This window comes from Hyaena hyaena, unplaced genomic scaffold (genome assembly GCF_003009895.1).
Source record: "Hyaena hyaena isolate Hyena2069 unplaced genomic scaffold, ASM300989v1 scaffold_457, whole genome shotgun sequence".
Taxonomy (NCBI): Eukaryota; Metazoa; Chordata; class Mammalia; order Carnivora; family Hyaenidae; genus Hyaena; species Hyaena hyaena.
In genome coordinates this window covers 1,421,076-1,441,301 of record NW_024081088.1, presented here as the reverse complement: position 1 = coordinate 1,441,301, position 20,226 = coordinate 1,421,076, and the positions used below count along the sequence as shown (strand labels likewise).

The window sequence follows — 20,226 nt, the reverse complement described above, 5'->3', positions numbered from 1 at the left end:
GAACCAAAGAATTTCAAATAGATAGCTATGAAGTGGCAGGAAGAAATAAGGATGCAATTATATTCATGTCACCCTCCTTTTTCACTGGCTTTAAGATACTTGGAATGGTTAGCGAGAGGTCGAGACAGTGAGGAAGAAGAAAACAGAGAGGCAGAAGGTGGCAAGTCTGAGGCACCAGCTTTCTGGGTTTTGAATTAGACCAACTCCCCAGGGGCCCAGAGGGGCCTTGCAAGGCATTGGTGAGGAGGGCATGCTCCGGGGCTGCTTGGCTAAGGATAAAGTTACACCTTAACTGCTTATGAGCTGTACCTTGGGAAAAGTAACAAATCTCTTTGAAAGTTCTAGCTTCCTTTTTTTTTTTTTTTTTTTTTAATGTTTAGTTTTGAGACAGAGAGAGGGGGTGGAAGAGGGGCAGATAAAGCAGGAGACACAATAAGAAGTAGGCTGCAGGCTCCGGGCTGTTAGTACAGAGCCCCACGCGCGGCTCGAACCCACAAACTGTGAGATCATGACCTCAGCTGAAGTCAGACGTTTAATCAGCTGCGCCACCCAGGCGCCCCTGAAAGTTCTAGCTTCTTAAAGTATGGTGAAACGATATTTTTAACCTCATAGACTACAATGAGATTAAATAAGAATGCAAAACATAAAATGTGCATAAACAAAGCTCAATAAAGATTTTTTTTTTTTTTTTAGAAAGAAGTTAATAGTGATGCTTTCTTTATGGTTTAGGTTTAAGGCTCAAAGTGCCAGGTGGACCTTTCTCACATACCAAGAAAGCAAACGGAAAATGATTTAATAATTCAACAACATTTTTTTAGGCATTTTCTGACACTATACCACACCAAAAATGTCAGGTAAGACAGTCTAGCAGACAATAATGCATGTATGGCAGAAGTCGTAAGGGATGAAGACTTCCGTGACTCACTCATTTATTCCTTCCTGCAGAATTTGCACACTGAAGGAGAGAGAACTCAACAAACCCTAATCCATCCATGCATTTATCTCGACAATCGGAGAGGCAAGTACTTGAGACGTCAAAATGTTTGTGGCGCTGATAACAAATACCGCATACAGTTTATTTCTAAACAGCTCATCCGTTGTAAATTGTACATTTAAGAAATAATTTATTAAACCCAGTGTTACACAGCCAAACAAATATTGACATGATGTATCATCACAATATGCTCTCAATAACAGTTTTTACATTGCTAGTGAGTTTTGCCAGAAAATCGGAGATTTATGCCAAAAACTGGCTCTCTGCGTTCGTCTGCCAAAGTTGGCTGCTGTTTTGCATCCAAAGACAAAATTACAACACCCTGTATATCGCAGAGTAGATAATAGAGCCGTAAACCTGCTTCTCAAGTGTTCACAATTCTCTTTGTGGTGTGTGTTATGTACACGCACTAGGAAGGAGTCTGTGTTTATATAGATTATGGAATGTTAAATTTCTCCAGCAAAGCAAATTCACAGAAATGTTCAAAAGCAAGCAATGAAGCCTGTTCCAGAAGTACCCTTTTTCTTTTTAGAAAAATATTTCAGTATAATTCTAGGAAAATGACAGCAAACATGTAATGATTTGCAAGTTAGACTTTATGATCATATAGCCTTAAGAGCCAATCTCATTTTAACTTTGGATATATTAACCTAAATCTTGGCTTTTTAAAAAAAATGTTTTTATTTTGAGAGAGAGAGAGTGAGAGAGAGAGAGAGAGAGAGCTCACATAAGCCCAAGCTTGTGTGAGTGGGGGGAGGAACACAGAGGAAGAATTCCAAGCAGGCTCCATGCTGTCAACGCAGCACCCGACACAGGACACAACCCCTCATATCCTAAGATCATGACCTGAGCCAAAACCAAGAGTCGGACGCTTAACCAACCGAGCCATGCAGGCGTCCCTCAGTCTTGGCTTTCTTAACAGTAAAGAGGAAAAAGGAAAGCCAGCATTTTGCAGAGATTAAGGACTAAATGAGATGACGTGTGAAGTGCCTGGCACTGTGCTCAGCACATTAAAAAAGGGCTTGATGCGCATCTTCACTTCCATATAATTACTTCTTCAGTAGACTTAACAGCAAAATGTGGGGGAGCCAAAGAAAGGAAAATAAGTCTTAATCATATTTCATCGCCAGCATTTAGCAATTCCCAGGATATAGCTAATAATTAATATATATTTGTTAAAAATGGGAGACTTATTTTCACTTTTAAAACAGTGATTAATTCATTTCTGAGTCAGAGTAAATTCTCTGCTGCAAGAAGTCGTGAGAAATATATTTGTTTACTAAATATTCTAGCTAAAGAAGTTACTAGACAGGAGCCACAAAGAGTTGTAATTTTTAAACTCTTTGTTCTTTTACGTAGTCTTTCAATCATAAAGTACTTAGTGAGTCTCTATTATGGGCAAGATAATTAAATGTACACTTTAAATCAGACAAATATAATTCTGTATCTAACAATCGCATAATGGGGGACACACAAAATGCAGTGGCTTCTTAGACAGTGAGGCACCTTGCTTGGCGTGGGAGGATTGAGGAAAATCTCCACGGCTTCCAAGTTCAAAGAATCAATCCTAGGGTTTTTGGGAAGACCAGTGGGGAGAGTAAAGGCATGGAGGTGTGAGACCAGAGTAGAGCAGAGATACTAAGTATTAGGAGCTCAGTGTAGCTGCAGTGGGAATTGGAGAAGGAAACTGTAAGTGATGCTCAACCGTTAACCAAGGACTCTGAACAAAGGCCTGTGTGTGAAGGGTCTCATATATAAAGTACGGATTTTTATTAAGTAAGGATTAACTGGTGGAACCACAGGATCATACTTCCATGTCAAGAAGCTCGTTACAACAGTGGGAAAGGGGGAATAGAGACACTAGAAGCTTTTCTAATAGTATTTATGAGATGATGAAGTTTTCCATTACATTAGATCTCAAGCTATATTTCATAAATGGAATCAGTAGAATCTTGTGATTGGTTTGTTATGGCAAAAGAAAGGGGAAAAAAAATCTAATGAGTTCAAAATACCTGGCTTAGGCAGTTTGGAGGATGTAGCTAATAGACCATATAGACTGGATCTCTTGAGATTGTTTATTTCAAATAACGGTCTGATTATATAGCCTGGTTTAAATGGTGATTTAGGGATCTCCTACATTATCAGAGAGTAGTTCTAGGACTTGTGTACTAGAAGGGCTTAGGGGCAAGAGTCTGGTCACAAGAGCAGGTTACGTCTCATAGCTGCATCTGCAAGACACATATAATTATAAAAACATAAATTGTCTCTTGGATCTGATGAGTATGGGGCCAGTCTTCCTTTCCCACCATGCCATCCTATGGAGTAGCACCGGAATCATAATTAATTGACTTTTAATGTCCTATATTTTATATTTACCCTATGGAATTTATACCATGTATTGAAAAATAATGCCACTCATGATTATTATACACATATTCAGTCCTCTGAAATAAGAGTTTAAGCCCTGTACACTCCTTTTGTATTTTTAAATTTATAATTCAAAATAGATATAAATTTGATATATTGTGGAGGAAAAAAAAGATACTAAAAAATTCTCCTGTATGGCCTGGAAAGCTCCAAAGCCAAAAAAAGGGGTCAAAATTCAAATCTCAACCACCCTAAGTCTCATTCTTTTTCTGTAAAATAGGGATAATTTGGAATTGTGAAGACTGAGGTAAGTGGAAATATCTCAAAACTTTTTTGACACATTGATGTTCAATACATTTCTTTTGGGTGAATTACCTATGTAAATCGTACATACACATGTACCTATATATAACCACAAACTGCAGAATATGTTAATATACACATTTATACACACATACATATACATACAGTTTATGCACATAATTCATGGCTTTATAAACAACCCTGGGAACACTTAAGAGTCAACTTAAAATTGCTCCATTAAAGCATATTCATGTTTTTCCAAGTTCAAAAATAGTTTAAGATCTTGGGGCACCTGGGTGGTTCAGTCAGTTAAGCATCTGACTCTCGATTTTGGCTCAGGTTGTGATCTCATGGTATATGGGTTTGAGCCCCACATCATGCTCTGTGCTGACAGCATGGGGCCTGCTTAGGATTCTGTCTCACTCTCTCTCTCTCTGCCCCTCCCCTCCTGGCTCTTTCAAAATAAATAAAAATAAATTTAAAACAGTATTTCAAGGTCCTTAGTAGATACTATTGGTATCTTAATTTGCGGGGAGGGTAGCTTAAGTGGGACTGAATTTTCTTCCCATTAATTTTTCTTTCAAATAACTAATTTTAAGTAACAAAATATCCACAACAATGGCACTTGAAATGCTTTAAAAGAAGGCTGACTACCAGCGAGAGACTATTAGCTAGTACCGCTGCACTTAGCTGCTAGAGAACCAAGAAGCGGAAAGTACACTTTCCAAGACCTAGAATTGTGTCCCTTTGGGCTTAATTCTGTCCATCTGCAAAGTGGAAGGGCAGGCCTCATTCCCAAACACAGCAGCACAAAGCAATCACAAGGGCTGCTTTGCTAAACAGACATTCCGGCACACCTTGCCAGATTCAGGGATTCCAAACTCTAGCAGTGGTTTCCGGAGCGGCCGTAGTTTTCTCTGAGGGTGGCTCTGATAATTAGTTATCAGAAGATTCCTAGCATCTCTTTTCTGTTCCTGAAAAAGAACTGGCACTTGGAAGTATATACTCATTTCTGTGACCTATGGCCATTGATTACCTTTGTTGCCTCCCGTTATACACCAGCTCCATGGGTGTGTTAGGAGCTTTAGTAATGAGGGCACCTGGGTGGCTCAGTTGGTTAAGCATCCGACTTCAGCTCAGGTCATGATCTCATGGTTCGTGGGTTCGAGCCCTGAGTTGGGTTCTGTGCTGACAGCTGAGAGCCTGGAGCCTGCTTCAGATTCTGTGTCTCCCTCTCTCTCTCTGACCCTCCCCTGCTCACGCTGCCTCTCTCTCAGAAATAAATAAAGCATTAAAAAAATATTTAAAAAAATCCAGAGCTTTAGTAATGAAGAGAAGACAATATAGTTTATGGTCTGATAAAATGTATTTTCGTAAGATATTAGTTATGTGCCAACTATACATTTAAACAAAATATGATCCTTCAAAACATTCTGCACAAAGAACTTACAGATCACATTTACTTAATTACAAAATGTCCAGTTCCTTAGGAAAATGTATTTAAAGACTTCCTACAACAAAATTTTCAAAACACCAAAGAACAGAAATATTAAATTACTTTACGGCACAGGACATCCTAAACCTGTGCGACACCGCGGGCAGCTTTTGCTGTAGAAACAGGATGACGGAGGGATACCTAAGCAAAAACAGCTCCGCGAATGGGTATTCACGAATTTCTGGTCAACTGAAGCTTAATGATATTAAGAACCAGGGGTCTTGGAGCATCAATTTATAAAAATAAAACCTTCCCCAAATATTAGAAGTACATTTTTCTACCTTTACAATTCAGAAACATTCTGCTCATTTGTCAAATACATGACAACATCCGGTTAATTGCTTAAACTTAACAACATTCCTCCTTGAGATGGTGATCCTGTTGCATTTCCTTATTCGTTTTTTCCCTAATAAACCCAGGGCCGGTGACAGGGAAGGAACTGAAACACACTTAGATTAAAAACTGGTCTTAGTGATACTTTATTCATGAATAATCCAGCAAGTATTTACTGAAGGCCTACATTTCCAGGTCTCAAAAGAGCAAGACACACACAAAGGCTGCCCACAAAGAGCTTACCGTCACGAATACAGCAGGCCAAGCTCTGGTTCTGAATCACTAAAAGCCTTCATCTTGTAAGATCTGCACCCATACTGATTTCCACTATTGACTTATGAAGGGAATTCTGAAGTCTGTTGTCGACAAAGCCTACACTTTGCTTTCTCACTTTGTCTTTTGCTCCCTCTGACAATGTCAAACATTTTCATTTCCTCCTCAGTTCCCCACAACATACCCTCTGCACTCCAGGTGGCTTTTTCTGTGACACTTGCTCCAGCCTTCTGCTCCCTGTCACTGCTGTCTTTTGTTTCTTTCCTCCTCATTAGAAAAGTGGTAACTGGGGCTTCCCCGGGACACCCTTCCTGACTTCGTATTCACTTGAATGACGAAACATTTCCTTCAATGTTGGATCTTTAGTAAGTATGATCACCGGCATTTCCAATTAGCATTTTCCAGGGCTCTGTTGTGAATTTCAGAGCTTTCTAATACTTTCTTCCTGAATGCTATTTAGAAATTTCATCCTCAATAAGACAAGAGCTTCTTGAGGATTCCTGTTTTAAAGGTTGTATTTAAAGAGACTGATCAAGGATGCATAACTCAGCAAAGGGCACTTCTACTTCATTCTCAATTTTCACCAGTACTGGATTCTGTAAGATCACGGTTAAAAACTATTTGGTGTGGGATATCAATTTTACATATAAGGGCTAGATCAAAGAAAATTCAATTAGGGGGATTTTGATATAGTTTGGAAGTTAAAAAACATAAATGACAAGAAGTTAAGGTAGCTAGGGATTCACAGATATGTCTACATCCTTTATCATAAACAACATACAATTAGGAATTCAACTTTTTTTAAGTCTGCAAGTCAGATGCTATCAAGCAAACTGCTATGTATGAGTCCACAATCCTTTAGACTTTTAACTCAAATAGGAGGATTCGGTAAACTTTAATTTTCTAAATGTTCTCAGAAAGAGTTATCAGAAGCATCCACCACTTAAAAAACACAGCTGGAGAATCCATTTACCCCAAATGAACTAAGCATGTGTGTTGTTGTGAGGCAGCAATGACAGACCATGACCTTCTGGGGAGATGGCTGCCTCCGTGCACAGGAAGAGTGTGGAGAACAAGGAGGGAGAGTCACCCTTCATCATCACATCAACTACTGGTGTTTTCCGAGTGCTTTAAATGCTTGATTTCACTTGCACAGCAATACCGATCTTTATTTGGAAAAGAAATCCTATGTTCCAAGTACTGGATATTAACAACTTCCAACACGATCTCTAGGAATAATTCGCAGTTCTGAACCGTGCTTTAGGAAAACATTTCCTACACAAACAAACAAAACACAGAGTTAGGTATTTAAAAAGCGACAAGTTATCTTACACACTGCAACAACTATCGTTAATACAGGAAACAAAGTAGTGTATGGTAAGTAGGTACGAAGCTCAAATATCACTGGGATCTAACTCCATGCTTTTTAAGGCTTGTTCCCATTCCTCTCAAATCTTCTCAATCCAACCAAATGTCTGAAAATTTTAAATAAGAACCCTAGCCAAGAAAGTGCTAACACAAACACTCAGCAGACAACAATGTAATTTAAATGAACCATCAAGACTTGCTAATTTAATACCCACTAAAATGTCTAAGGACAGAAAAGATAGTAAATCTAAATTACCACAAATGATGAACTTTTAGAAACCTGATCTGACCTATCTTTGCTCAACTGCTTGCGGAAATTTTCTTCAGGCCACAAATTTTCTTGTGCATGAAGTGCACAATTCAACTTAAGAGTAATACAACAGGCAATGAGTTAGAAACAGCAGTAACTCGGGGCGCCTGGGTGGCTCAGTCGGTTAAGCGTCCGACTTCGGCTCAGGTCAAGATCTCACGGTTCATGGGTTCACGCCTGGCATCGGGCTCTGTGCTGACAGCTAGCTCAGAACCTGGAGCCTGTTTTCAGATTCTATGTCTCCCTCTCTCTCTGACCCTCCCCTGCTCAAGCTGTCTCTCTCTCTCTCCCTCTCTCTCTCTCTCAAAAATAAATAAAAATCATTAAAAAAATTTAAAAGAAGCAGTAAGTCAAATTAATATAAACCAGTGAACATTTCCAGAGTAAACCTAAGTTTAAAGGCATCTACACAATAAAATGCCCCAGGACTTTCAATAAATGACCTTCTTAATTTAATTAACACTATATACTTAAAGCTACTGATTTAAATTTAAAAAATTTACAATTTTAAATCCCTCTTCATTTTCTTATAGCTGAATTTCAGTTTCAAGGCCTTACGAGGGCAATATACTTTTGTTACCATACAGAAGTACTTCAGAATATAATAAACAGAACTACTGCTCAAAGTGAGATCACATTAATCACATCAGATTAAAGTGTGATTAATTTTAAAAGTATAATTCAACTACAAACCAAAAAAGGTACACTAGATTAGGTACAATTAGATACAATTAATTATAATTAAGTAATTAATTAAGGTACAATTAGATTATAAACCCAAAAAAAATACATTTAAAAAAGTATAAAGCTGCCTGTTAAAAAGTTTAAGATTACTTCTACTTTGCCTGCTTGTTAGGACGTCAATAGATAGCCTTGTAGAATACTAAGTCTGAAGCTCCGGAGTATGGGCTAAGTCCCCTGAAATTTAAATGATGGCACTTCTTTAAAATAATAATAGCTGGCCCTCACTGACTGCTTACCAGAGAGAATACAAACTTTTAAGCACTTCCCATGTACCACCTCACCACCACCTTATAAAGGTAGGTCAAAATCATTACTCTAGAAAGTACAATCTTACCTTCAGACTCTTCGTTCAATGTTCCTTTAATGCTTATTAGTGAGTTTTTCTCTTTCTTGTAGCTAAAAGCATATATAGCTTATACCCATAATGAAACAGATTATTACTCAGATACATAGGTCAAGACTGCTATATAATCCCTAAAACACAGCTATTACCCTGATGAAAATCTAATCAAGTCTCATTAGAATGAATTATCAATTGACAGAGCCCCACCCATGTTTTCTTGAGTTTCAGATACTCACCTGCAGTCTGTGCAGGATTGATTCCTATTCCATCTAGAAAATAAGTTGCAAAACCATCTGAGTTGCTTTATTTCTAAAGCTAAAATGGTTCAATAGTAACAAGAAGAGATTTGCTGCTACTGTGTATATAGGCACAAGCCAAACAATTTAAATCCAAAAACACGAATAACAAATCTTTCAGGTAAGTTACCTGCTGAAATCCATTTACTATGATGCATTTGCATCACTGCCGGATTAGATAAGAACATCAGTCAGTGAGATGATCCTACTAAGTTCCATGGAATACAGTTTATTATATCATGCCATGCACAATGTAAAGTCAAAAGCACTTTAGATATGTTATGAATCATTTACATATTGCTCCTGAGGCAGACAATCTTAAGGCCAGAAGAGCCCACAAAATCATTTAATTCAGGTTGCAGTGACACCTGATGAAAGTTTACAAAGCACTTTCCTAACAGCTATTCATTCGTAAATCTAAAACTTTCTGGGAAAGAAGGTTAGCTTTCTTTTCAAGTAGAGGAACACTTCAATGTGACAGCATGCAGAATGTTTCAGGACGACAAAGTCTGGTATCTGAACTAAATTATGCTGCTGCACATTCAACCCATCATCTCTTACTCGGTGATCTTAACCGTACATGAACCACTAGCCAGCACCCACAAAGATCACCTTGTATTTTTACAAGATAGTGAAGACCTTTTAGCAATCTTTACTCATTTTATTTCAGTGTTTTCTCACAGGGCTAGTTCCATCACTTTTTATACTAGTACTCTAAGGTATTCCGAATTTAAACTCTAGATCTAAATGAATAAAATCCTGACTATTTCAAGCATAAAAAAATAGTTTACTGTCAGGAAAGCAGTAAAAAGCTATACACACACACACACACACACACACACACAAAGGTACATTCCCACTTAATTTCCCAAATTCTAAAAGCATCTGCAACTTATTAAACAACAACACAGCTTGTTAAATAAAAGGAGAATTATTTTTGGTAATAATCTGGCATGAAGTGGTAAGGACACAAGATAGTATAAAATGCTATACGATTCAAAGCTAAAGAAACTGAAGAGAGTTCATTATGGACAGTAACCTTGACTTACTGTTTACAATTATGTATATGATTTATGTTGATACAAATTTGGGGATTTTTTGGTATTTACTTTAATTTTAATTAATTTAACCTTTTAAAACAGTTTGTATGGCTCTGAGGTAATGCACAGTTTTAAAATGAATTCTTACCATTGGTAATAATTGCACTTGTTGCTGCAGGAACTTTAAACTAAAAGAGAGAAGAAGGGGAAAAAAAGCATTTTATATATGTATATAGAAATGTATAGAAATAAAATACACGCACACACACAAACACTACAGAATATTCCTAAAGTTTATTTGTAAATAGTAAGGTCAAATAAATGCTCTCTTGTGTTTGATGGAGACCAAAGTTCAAATTCTTTCCTCAAATATTCTGTATTTAATGTATTGCTGACTTAAATTTCACAGGATTGAACAGTCTAATTATGCCACGAGAAAATAACAACTAAGTTCAATTAGGTGCATAGGTGATGTCAACTAGACAATTATGTGACTGCCACTTGGCTAACAATAAGACTCTACTGATCTACTCAGAGGTGTAAAAAGATGTGTTGTCCGAATCAATAAAATGTGGTATGGAACTTTATGGTAGCTAAAGGGAGAATTCTTCTCTTACTGCTCTGGAGACAAGTAGTTGTCTCCAGAATGAGTTCATATGAGTTCATATCCTTGTAAGTTCATTCGTTTATCTAACAAATAAGTATTAAGCACTTCTATGCTATAGATTAGTTTCACGGATATTACAGTTGAGTTCTGTGATTAAGTAAGTTTGGAAAACAGTAAACTAAATAATATTGTTTAGGGGTGCCTGGGTGGCTTAGTCGGTTAGGCGTCCTACTTTCGCTTAGGTCATGATCTCGCGGTTCGTGGGTTCGAGCCCAGTGTCGGGCTGTGCTGACTGCCAGCTCGGAGCCTGGAGCCTGTTTCGGAGTCTGTGACTCTTTCTCTCTCTGACCCTCCCCTGCTCATACTGTGTCTCTCTCTCTCTCCTAGACATAAATAAAGCATTAAAAAAAAAATTTATAAAAAATAAATAATATTGTTTATTTATCTCTAAGGAGGAAATGGAGAATGAAGGGCGTCCCACACTCTTTCACCACTGACTCTAGGTTTTCATGGGTTTGTTTTTGGTGGTTCGAGTGGTCTGGAAAAAGTACTCTAGGAAATGCTGCTCTGGGTATTTATAATGGTCACATATGTATAGTTAAGAAAAACAAGTACATGCTTATTTTAATTTATAAATTAAAAACTTAAGTATGCATAAGGATAATAGCCTATTACTGGATTACGTATCTGATAAACACTTAATTTTACTGTCTATATGGTACATTCTTTCTTAACTGTAAATGTCCTTTTCAGGATTTAAAAATTTAAATAAATCTAACTTAAAATAACTTCAAAATGTGCTTTAATACATAAATATCAAAATACCTCAGGAGTGCCTGGATGACTCAGTCGGTTAGGTGTCCGACTTTGGCTCAGGTCATGATCTCACGGTTCGTGGGTTCAAGCCCCACGTTGGGTTCTGTGCTGACAGTTCAGAGCCTGGAGCCTGCTTCACATTCTGTGTCTCCCTCTTTCTATACCTCAACCCCACTTGTACTCTCTCTCCCTCAAAAAAAAAAAAAAAAAAAAAAGGAAAACAATTCCTTATTACCAAACCTTTCCAATTTCAGAAAAACTTTTCCTGAATTTTCAATGGTTGTATTACAATAGATGTGATTTGTTTAACTCATTCTTCCTACATCTGTAAGTCTTAACTTCCATTCCACTTACCTCTGGTTAGTCGGGCTTAACTTTTTGATACCAAAACCCAGTAATGAATTCGCACGGAAATGGTGGGTCAAAGTGCATACAAAACGTAAAGAATCTGAGAAGACACTATGCTGTACTCCATACAGGTCATTCCAATTTCTATACTTACTTCTTCTGCCGCAAACTTTAAGACTGCTGTGAAAGGTGTACTTTCAGGAACACTAAGTCTGCAAAAAGAAGAATTAAAAAGATTTTTAAAAGCTGATTGTCCTTATTTTTGGTAATGTAGCAGACCTAGACAAACTGGTCTTGTGAGGCTGAAGGCTATTTTGACTGAACACTATGTTCACTAATTTTATTTTTATTTTATCTTTATTTATTTTTGAGAAACAGAGTTGAGAGAAAAGGAGGAATTGAGAGAGAAGAGGGAGACAGAATCTGAAACAGGTTCCAGGCTCTGAGCTGTCAGCACAGAGCCCAATGTAGGACTCAAACTTATGAACCAGAAGATCATGACCTGAGCCAAAGGCAGACGCTTAGCTGACTGAACCACCCAGGCACTCCGTGTGTTCACTAACTTTAAAATGAAAATAAAAGCAATCAACTTTACTGCTGAGATAGCCACAGCTCCACTTGAATGGATCCCATTTCTTCACTTGGTTTACACATCACTGAATATAAAAACCACTACCTGCCACAACACATTATCATGGCTTCCAGTAAGAGAAATGTGACCAGATTCTCGGCTGTCCCCCACTCCACTTCTCCAAAATACCACAGAAGAGGGAAAATGGGTATCATTTTTCCTCCCACCTTTCCTTGTTTTTTTGAGACAATAAAAACAAAATTCTAAAGGTCAGCCATTTGTTTTAAAAAAAAAAAAACTCACCTAATAAATTGGGAACATGATAGTTTACAAAGGTGGGACTAATACTCAAGTATCTCCGTAGGAGTCATTTACAGTTCAGAAACGGACATTCAGTTTCCTAACACTATGACTCGAAGGAACTTCTAAAACCTTAGGGTTTTAATTCACTTGTGAACTGGAGACTGGGAATGCTCCAGTAACACGTAACTAAATGTCATACTGATATCCATTAAAATTAGTTTTTTCTTGTATTTTAGTTGGTGAGACTGTCCCAGATAATCTGATACCACATACAGTGAAGACCTGTTTTAAGGAATGTTCTAGGTGGCAAAAACTACGATAGACTGAGAGTTATTGCAACTCCACAGCTTTCATGTGGATTTGAATTTCTTTGCCAGGTGTCTTTTTAATAAACATTTCAAATAAACAAAACCTGACAAGTGCTGTTACAAAGAATAAAAATGAAGTTTCTATAAGAAATTGAAGACATGTAAGGTGAACTTCCTGGAAAATTACAGAAATCTTCACAGCGGTGACACTTTGCTTAATAATAGGTATCATCTGTCCAGAAGTGGTGATCACAAGGCTGCATTCCATGCACCGAAGAGAAGCTGTGTAAAAGCAGGGAGGACTCAAAAGGCTTGCTTGTCAATCAGGGAACACTGACTGAGGCTTTGACTAAGTGATCATGGTAGTTTAAGGAGGGAAGAGAGGAGGTGGGAAGTAAGACTGGAAAGTGTGGCATCAGGCTGAAAGAGTCAAAGGTTGGTTTGTTGATTTATTTTCTACTTATTTATTTTGAGAGCACGAGCAGGGGGAGGGGCAGAGAGAGAGGGAGAGAATCCCAAGCAGGCTCCGTGCTCAGTGCGGAGTCTGACTCAGGCTCCATCTCACAACTGTGAGATCATAACCTGAGCCTAAATCAAGAGTCAAACGCTCAACCCAAGGCGCCTCTGAGTCAAAGGTATGTTTACTTCACCTCGCATACACAAGAGCATATTCGATTTTAACATTTCTCTAACCTAACAGCAATACCAAGAGTGAATCTATCAAGAAACAAAAAACAAAACAATAGAAATTCTGACATCCCCCCAGAATAAATCTGGAACCGGAATATCATATCCTTTGTAGAATTCAACTATTAGTAACATTAGAAACTCAAAGGAAATTTTTCCATTAAAGATTGTATTTACCAACTTGACATTAAAAGATGACATTAAAAAGTTAAAGATTGTTGGGGCGCCTGGTGGATCAGTCAGTTAAGGGTCCAAATCTTTTTTAATTTTTTTTATCTTTTAATGTTTTATTTATTTCTTAGAGACAGAAAGAAAGAGAGAACGGGGGTCGGCGGGTGTGTGTGTGTGTGTGTGTGTGTGTGTGTGTGTGTGTGGATACGGGCAGAGAGAGAGGGACCCAGAATCCAAAGCAGGCTCCAGGCTCTGACCTATCAGCACAGAGCCCAACATGGGGCTCGAACTCACAAACTGCAGATTATGACCTGAGCCAAAGTCAGATGCTTAACCGAGTGAGCCACCGGGTGTTCCTAAGCATCCTAATCTTGATTTTTGGCTCAGGTCATGGGTTCACGATTCATGAGATGGATCCCCGCATTGGTTTCCGTGCTGACAGCTCAACGTGTAAGCTCTCTCAAAATAAATAAACATTTAGGGGCTCCTGGGTGGCTTAGTCTGTTAAGGGTCCGACTTTCACTTAGGTCATGATCTCGCGGTTCGTGGGTTCGAGCCCCGCGTCGGGCTCTGTGCTGACTGCCAGCTCAGGGCCAGGAGCTGATTTCTGTGTCAGAGTCTCCCTCTCCCTCTCTCTCTCCCCTGCCCCTGCTCACTCTGTCTCTCTCTCTCTCTCTCTCTCTCTCCTAGAAATAAATAAAAATATAAAAAAATAAAAAATAAATAAACACTTAAAAAAAACAGTTAAGTATTGTTTTCCTACAAATTTTGAGAATTTCATTTAATTGTACCCAAATACTAGCTACCGTTTACTTTGAACAGGAACCAGAATAATTACCCCTCCGTACACATGTACATGTTATATTTTACAGACACAACATACGTGCGCGCACACTACACACACACCAGAGAGTAGGTATGCCTACTAAATTCATTCAGTCACCAATATTAACTGAAGCGGTAAAACGTTCCAGGCACTCTTACAGATACTACTGCCGCCCCACTGTCCTTCCCCTCCCTCCTTCTCACTTGTTTTCTAGAACATTTACACATTGATGAGAAGAATGCAGTATAAAGGGAGAAATCAAAGACGACGAGAGAGGGATCTCTGGAGCCCATCTACTTTAATCCTGAGAAGACGAAAATAAATGAGATCCAGAGCCCAACTAGCACAACATCTGGCCTTTCATAGGAACAAAGTCATGTTAACTTTGTAACCGGACGGTGGACAGAAATGGGTTTATACATGGGAGGAGGGTCTTAGATGTGGTGACGGAAAGATAAATTTTTTCTTAATTTTTTTTTTTTTTTTTTTTTTTTTTTTTTTGAGAGAGAGAGAGACAGCGTGAGCAGGGGAGGGTCAGAGAGAGAGGGAGTCACAGACTGAAACAGGCTCCAGGCTCTGAGCTGGCAGTCAGCACAGAGCCTGACGCGGGGCCCGAACCCACGAACCATGAGATCATGACCTAAGCGAAAGTCGGATGCTCAACCGACTAAGCCACCCAGGTGCCCCAAGATAAGTTTTTTCTAATAGCTTCAGAAAAAGGAAAAAGGATGTAGAAAGTGTGAACAGAAATTTTTAAAAAAACCTTTGCAGAGAATAAAAAGGAAAAAAAGCAACACTGGGACATGTAGCACAGCGTTAGGTACTATTGGGCACAGTTATGAATTACATCAGGCTAATTATTTAAAAAAAATTTTTTTTTAATGTTTTTTATTTTTGAGAGACAGAGAGACAGAGTGCGAGTGGGGGAGGGTCCGAGAGAGAGAGAGACAGAATCCGAAGCAAGCTCCAGGCTCCCAGCTGTCAGCACAGAGCCCGACGCGGGGCTTGAACCCACGAACCGTGAGATCATGACCTGAGCCGAAGTCGGAGGCTTAACAGACTGAGCCACCCAGGCGCCCCACATCAGGCTAATTATTTTCTCTAAAAACGTTCAGCTACTACATACAGAGAACACAGGGGTTGAGTTCAGAGTTGGCGTGTCACCAAGCAATCCATACTGGGGACAGGAGGACACCAGAAATGACAGGAATGGAGCGCCAGGGAGCGACCAGACCATGGCCTCTAGGAGGGTCAAAAGGAAAGGAGTGGGGGACAGGGCGGTGACACATTCAGGAAGCAGTCTGGTCAATGAATTAAAGGAAACAATTTTTACAGAGAGACATAAAAGTGAGTCAGATACAAGGGGAGCGTATGGCCATCCACAAGGAAATACCTGAAGACGACACTTTAGAGCTGGAGTAGTTACTGAAGATCTTAAGGTGCTAGATTGTGATCATGAATATTTGAGAGAAGGTGGAAGAAAAAGAAAAGATTCGTCAGGAGATGAAATGATCCAAAAGGCTTACGGCTGGAAGTTGCATGGGTCACACATGGCTAAATCATTCAGGGCCACGGCAACGGTTAGTTGGGTTACTTAAGCCATGATGCTAATTACATTAAATATGCTTAATGTAAGCTTGTCCCGTATGTATATTGTATAAAGTCTTGTCCTTTGATGTATTTACGCAACTCTCAGCTGTAATAACTTCAATAACGTTTATCTAAAATCATAATAAATCCCGGATGAACAAACATGTAGCTAAACCTGGGCCAACCCGCCATACAACTGCTAAAGGGGAAAAAAGGGCTTCGCGTGGATCAACTGCCCTAGTTCTGCATTTGCCACTCCTGCTGATTATTCTTTTTGAAATCCCAACACAGAAAGTGTGTGATCGGAAGCTCATTACTTGGTGACACCCGACTGTTGAGTCACTCACACACGGGACTTAGAAGCCGGACGGTAATAAACGTTCAAGTAATTTCGGAATCTGGATTGGGTGGTCTTCCGTACTTCCTGTGACAGCTGATCAAGGGGGTAAAAGGCTTTTCCAATCGCGAGCTGATAGGGGCTGTTCGACCCCAGCAGATCATTTGAGGCCCGTCTTCGGTCCTCCCTCCCGCACCACCACCCACCGGGTGAGTCCCAAAGGAGAGGTTAACTATCGACGGCGTGGCTCCCGTCACACAGCCCGACCTCGCGGGCACGGGATCTCTCCTCTCAGGCTCCAGGGAGGGCGAGGGAGGGGACGTCGCCTGCTCCGGTGGGAGAGGATCTGAAAGCTCGGACCCAGCCAGCCTGGTCCCGCCCGGCCCGCCGCGGCCCCGCTACTCACACTTTGTAAGGCAGCCGCGGGTCCGATGTCAGCGTGATCTTAAAGGAAACCTTCGACCTGAGGAGAAGATCCGGAGAGAGTTAGAATCGTGCAGCGGGACCAAGGATTGGAATCGGGGTCAGTAAACACTTACATGGTGGAACCGGTCCGGACGGAGACCTCCCGCCAATCCCGCCCGGTATCCCACTTCCTCCGCGGTGGCGCGGCCGCTACCGCTCCATTCAGAGCCACGTCTCCTTCCGCAAAGCGGGGGCCTCCAAAGGTGCTGTTGTCCAAGGCATTGCCTGAAAACAGGTCTCTGTTGCTCGTGCTAGACGGAACCTCCAAGTTACAAAGACCTACTGATTTTGCATTTCAAGCTCTAAAACTAAAGCGTGGATGGTAGGGTGGAATGTTTTTCTAGATACAGTTATTTTCTGCCGCAGTTTAAGTCAGGCAATACAAGTGTGGGCAGAGGCGGTGAGGCTCTAGGTCCCCGCCGGCAGGATGGGGCGGAAGTAAGGGCAAAGAGTCGGAGGCTGCGGGGGGAATAGGCGGCGCGAGGGGCGGGGAGGTGGGCGGGGCTGAGGGGGCGTTCCACGGAGTTGCTAAGGCAACCTGTTCGCGGAAAACCTGATGGAAGTGTTTAGTGTAAATGTTATTTTTTAAAATAGTTTATACGTTAGTGTTGGTTTTTAGTGTTACTATTCTTCTGGCTTTCCAGAAATTCAATACTGTTATATCTTATATTCCCAATTTTTTCTCATTACACCTTACAATACTGACGTCTGATTAAGTTCAACAAAGTTAATCACGTTGGTGAGGAAGACTAGATCCCTACGGTAGAGGAACTTGGATTGTGGATGGGAAAAGCAATCTATGAACAGGATTCCGATAGTTTGTTGTGTGGTCTGATAGGAGTACACCAGGGAACTAGACTGCCGATCATCAGCACATTTATTCAATTTAATAACAAACTCTGAATCCTTTCTATGTAGCAGGTAGTAAAGCTAAACGTTGGAATGAGTAAGATAGGTGCCAAGTCTCTACAGTCTAACAGAACTTCTTGGACAGTGAGGACAAGGAATGTATGTCCTCTAAAATTTACCACAAATCTAAGCGTCTGTGTTTGCAAAATAAACATCCCTTTCACTATGTCTGTAATGCCCTCTTTAAGAAATACTGCAAATAAATGACCAAATAGGAAACAGGTAGATACAGAAATAATGAGGAAATCTAGTTAATCTTTAGGGTATTATGTTAGATTTTTAAGGAGAGATGTCTAAGAGAAATAGGGAAGCAACTGCAATAGGAATGTTAAACACCAATTTTCTCTTTGTGTAATTTTGTTATCCAAGTGCTCTTCCGTGGTGACATCTCTCCACAGAGAGAGTGCTGGCTCTGACTTAGGAAGGAAAGACTTCAATATTCTCATGACAGTCATTGTCTTATTCGCTTATAAAAATGATGATCTTGCCATCGAGAGATGGAGGCACATGTTGACTGATACATGTGGGGATCGACACGTGTAACATTAATAGCTGAAGCTATGGGATTATTCGGTCTGACTAAGATTTTTGAGAATGGCAGTAAGGAGAAACTTCTGATTCTGTGTACCTGGTTTCAGATAGTCAAAAAATGCAGAGATCCGAGTACACACTTACAGCCTCTAGTTCTAAGAATACATGTCATGTATTTTTAAACAATATTTGCAACTTGTTATTTATAGTTTTGTTTCTGTTCATTTATAAAAACATGTGGCAAAATCCTGAATAGAAAAACATATTTTGTTTGGACAGTATGACTTCAGTACTCACATTCTATTGCCTCTTCAGAAAACATATTAATATATTATATCAAAAGAATAGAGGGAAAACACTGTGCTCAAAAAGAAATTGAAAAGTGCCTATTCCTAAATGGCTAGAATTCTTTCCCACCTCAATACCCTAACTCTCTTACCCATGTATTTGTCTCCTCAGAGTCATAGCATAATCTCTAGAGCCTTCTGGGTTTTATTTTTCTTGATACGAGAAAAGAAATTCTAAATGCATTCATTAATACTTAATATCTTTTGTTTTTTTAAAAACGTTGCTAGGACATTTAGCAAAATTTGGCAAATATAACAAAAGAACCTTACTTACAGCAACGTTGATGTGCTGAAGTACATTTAATGACTGTAAACAGAAGCAAACTCTGAATTTTAGGAGGTAATTGGCAAATGCAACATTTTAAGACAATAAACAGCATAATGTGTTTTGGAAGGAATCCAATTTGTATCATGTAGAGGCAGAAATGATTGTAGAGTACAGAGTGTGACCATATTAGAACCCATTAAATATAAGTGAAACATATCAATGTTCTGTTTGCAAAAGCATATAAATTTCTCAATATTAGAAAGGAATTGGAGGGAAATTAAATTTGTATAAGAACTAAAAAGATTTGGTCACTGAGACACTTTGAAAGCATTAAAACCAGTGTCTCATATTAATTATGTAAGAATTGTATCAGGGGCTCCTGGATGGCTCAAGTCACTTAAGCATTTGACTTTGGCTCAGGTCACGATCTTGTAGTTTGGGGATTTGAGCCCCGCATCCAACTCTGTGCTGACAGCTCAGAGCCTGAAGCCTGCTTTGGATTCTGTGTTTCAGTCTCCCTCTGCCTCTCCCCCTCTTGCGCTCTCTTTGTCTCTCAAAAATGAATAAAAATTTAAAACATTAAGAATTGTATCATCACAAGAGCATAAGAATGTATCAAATTGTTGGTAAAGGCAAATATATAGAGATAAAACAATATTTTATTGTTATAATGGCAGTGGGTAAATTCTACTTCTAATATAAAAGTTCAAAAAGAAAAGTATCAAAAATAACTATAAATAATGTTAATGAATACATAATATAAATAGATGTAACTTGTGAAAACCAAAGCAAGAAACCGCCATCGAGAATCTTCTCTTACATTTTCTAGCATTTTGTTCTTTTTAATGTTTATTTCTTTATTTTGAGAGAGAGTGTGTGAAAAGGGAAAGGGCAGAGTAAGAGGGAGACACAGGATCTGAAGTGTGCTTTGTGCTGACAGCGGAGAGCCCACGTGGGGCTCAAATCCACGAACTGTGAGATTATGACCTAAGCCAAAGTCTGATACTTAACTGACTGAGCTACCCAGGTGCCCCACATTTTGTTCTTTTTGAAGTGCCTTTGCATTACTGCCTTAGTTGATGTTTAAAATAAAACATATCAAGCATTCAGATGGATACGATTATCTCTTTTAAAAACAGGAAGATAGGACACCTGGGTGGCTCAGTCAGTTAAACTCTTGACTCTTGATTTTGGGCTCAGTCATCATCTTATGGTTCATGAGATTAAGCCCCAAGTCCAACTGTATACTGACAGTGTGAAGCCTGCTTGGGCCTCT

At 39.4% G+C, this 20,226-nt stretch overlaps 1 protein-coding gene across 1 annotated transcript; it reads right to left on the bottom strand.

The window, feature by feature from the left end:
* Positions 1–5,011: 5,011 nt before the first annotated feature.
* UFM1 (ubiquitin fold modifier 1) lies at positions 5,012–17,332 on the bottom strand. The gene is made up of 6 exons (XM_039253650.1): positions 16,970–17,332; positions 16,837–16,893; positions 11,792–11,849; positions 10,015–10,054; positions 8,767–8,799; positions 5,012–7,040 (listed from the first exon to the last, which is right to left on the bottom strand). Coding segments are annotated over exons 1-6 (258 nt in total). The 5' UTR covers positions 16,972–17,332; the 3' UTR covers positions 5,012–6,972.
* Between the last annotated feature and the right edge of the window lie 2,894 nt (positions 17,333–20,226).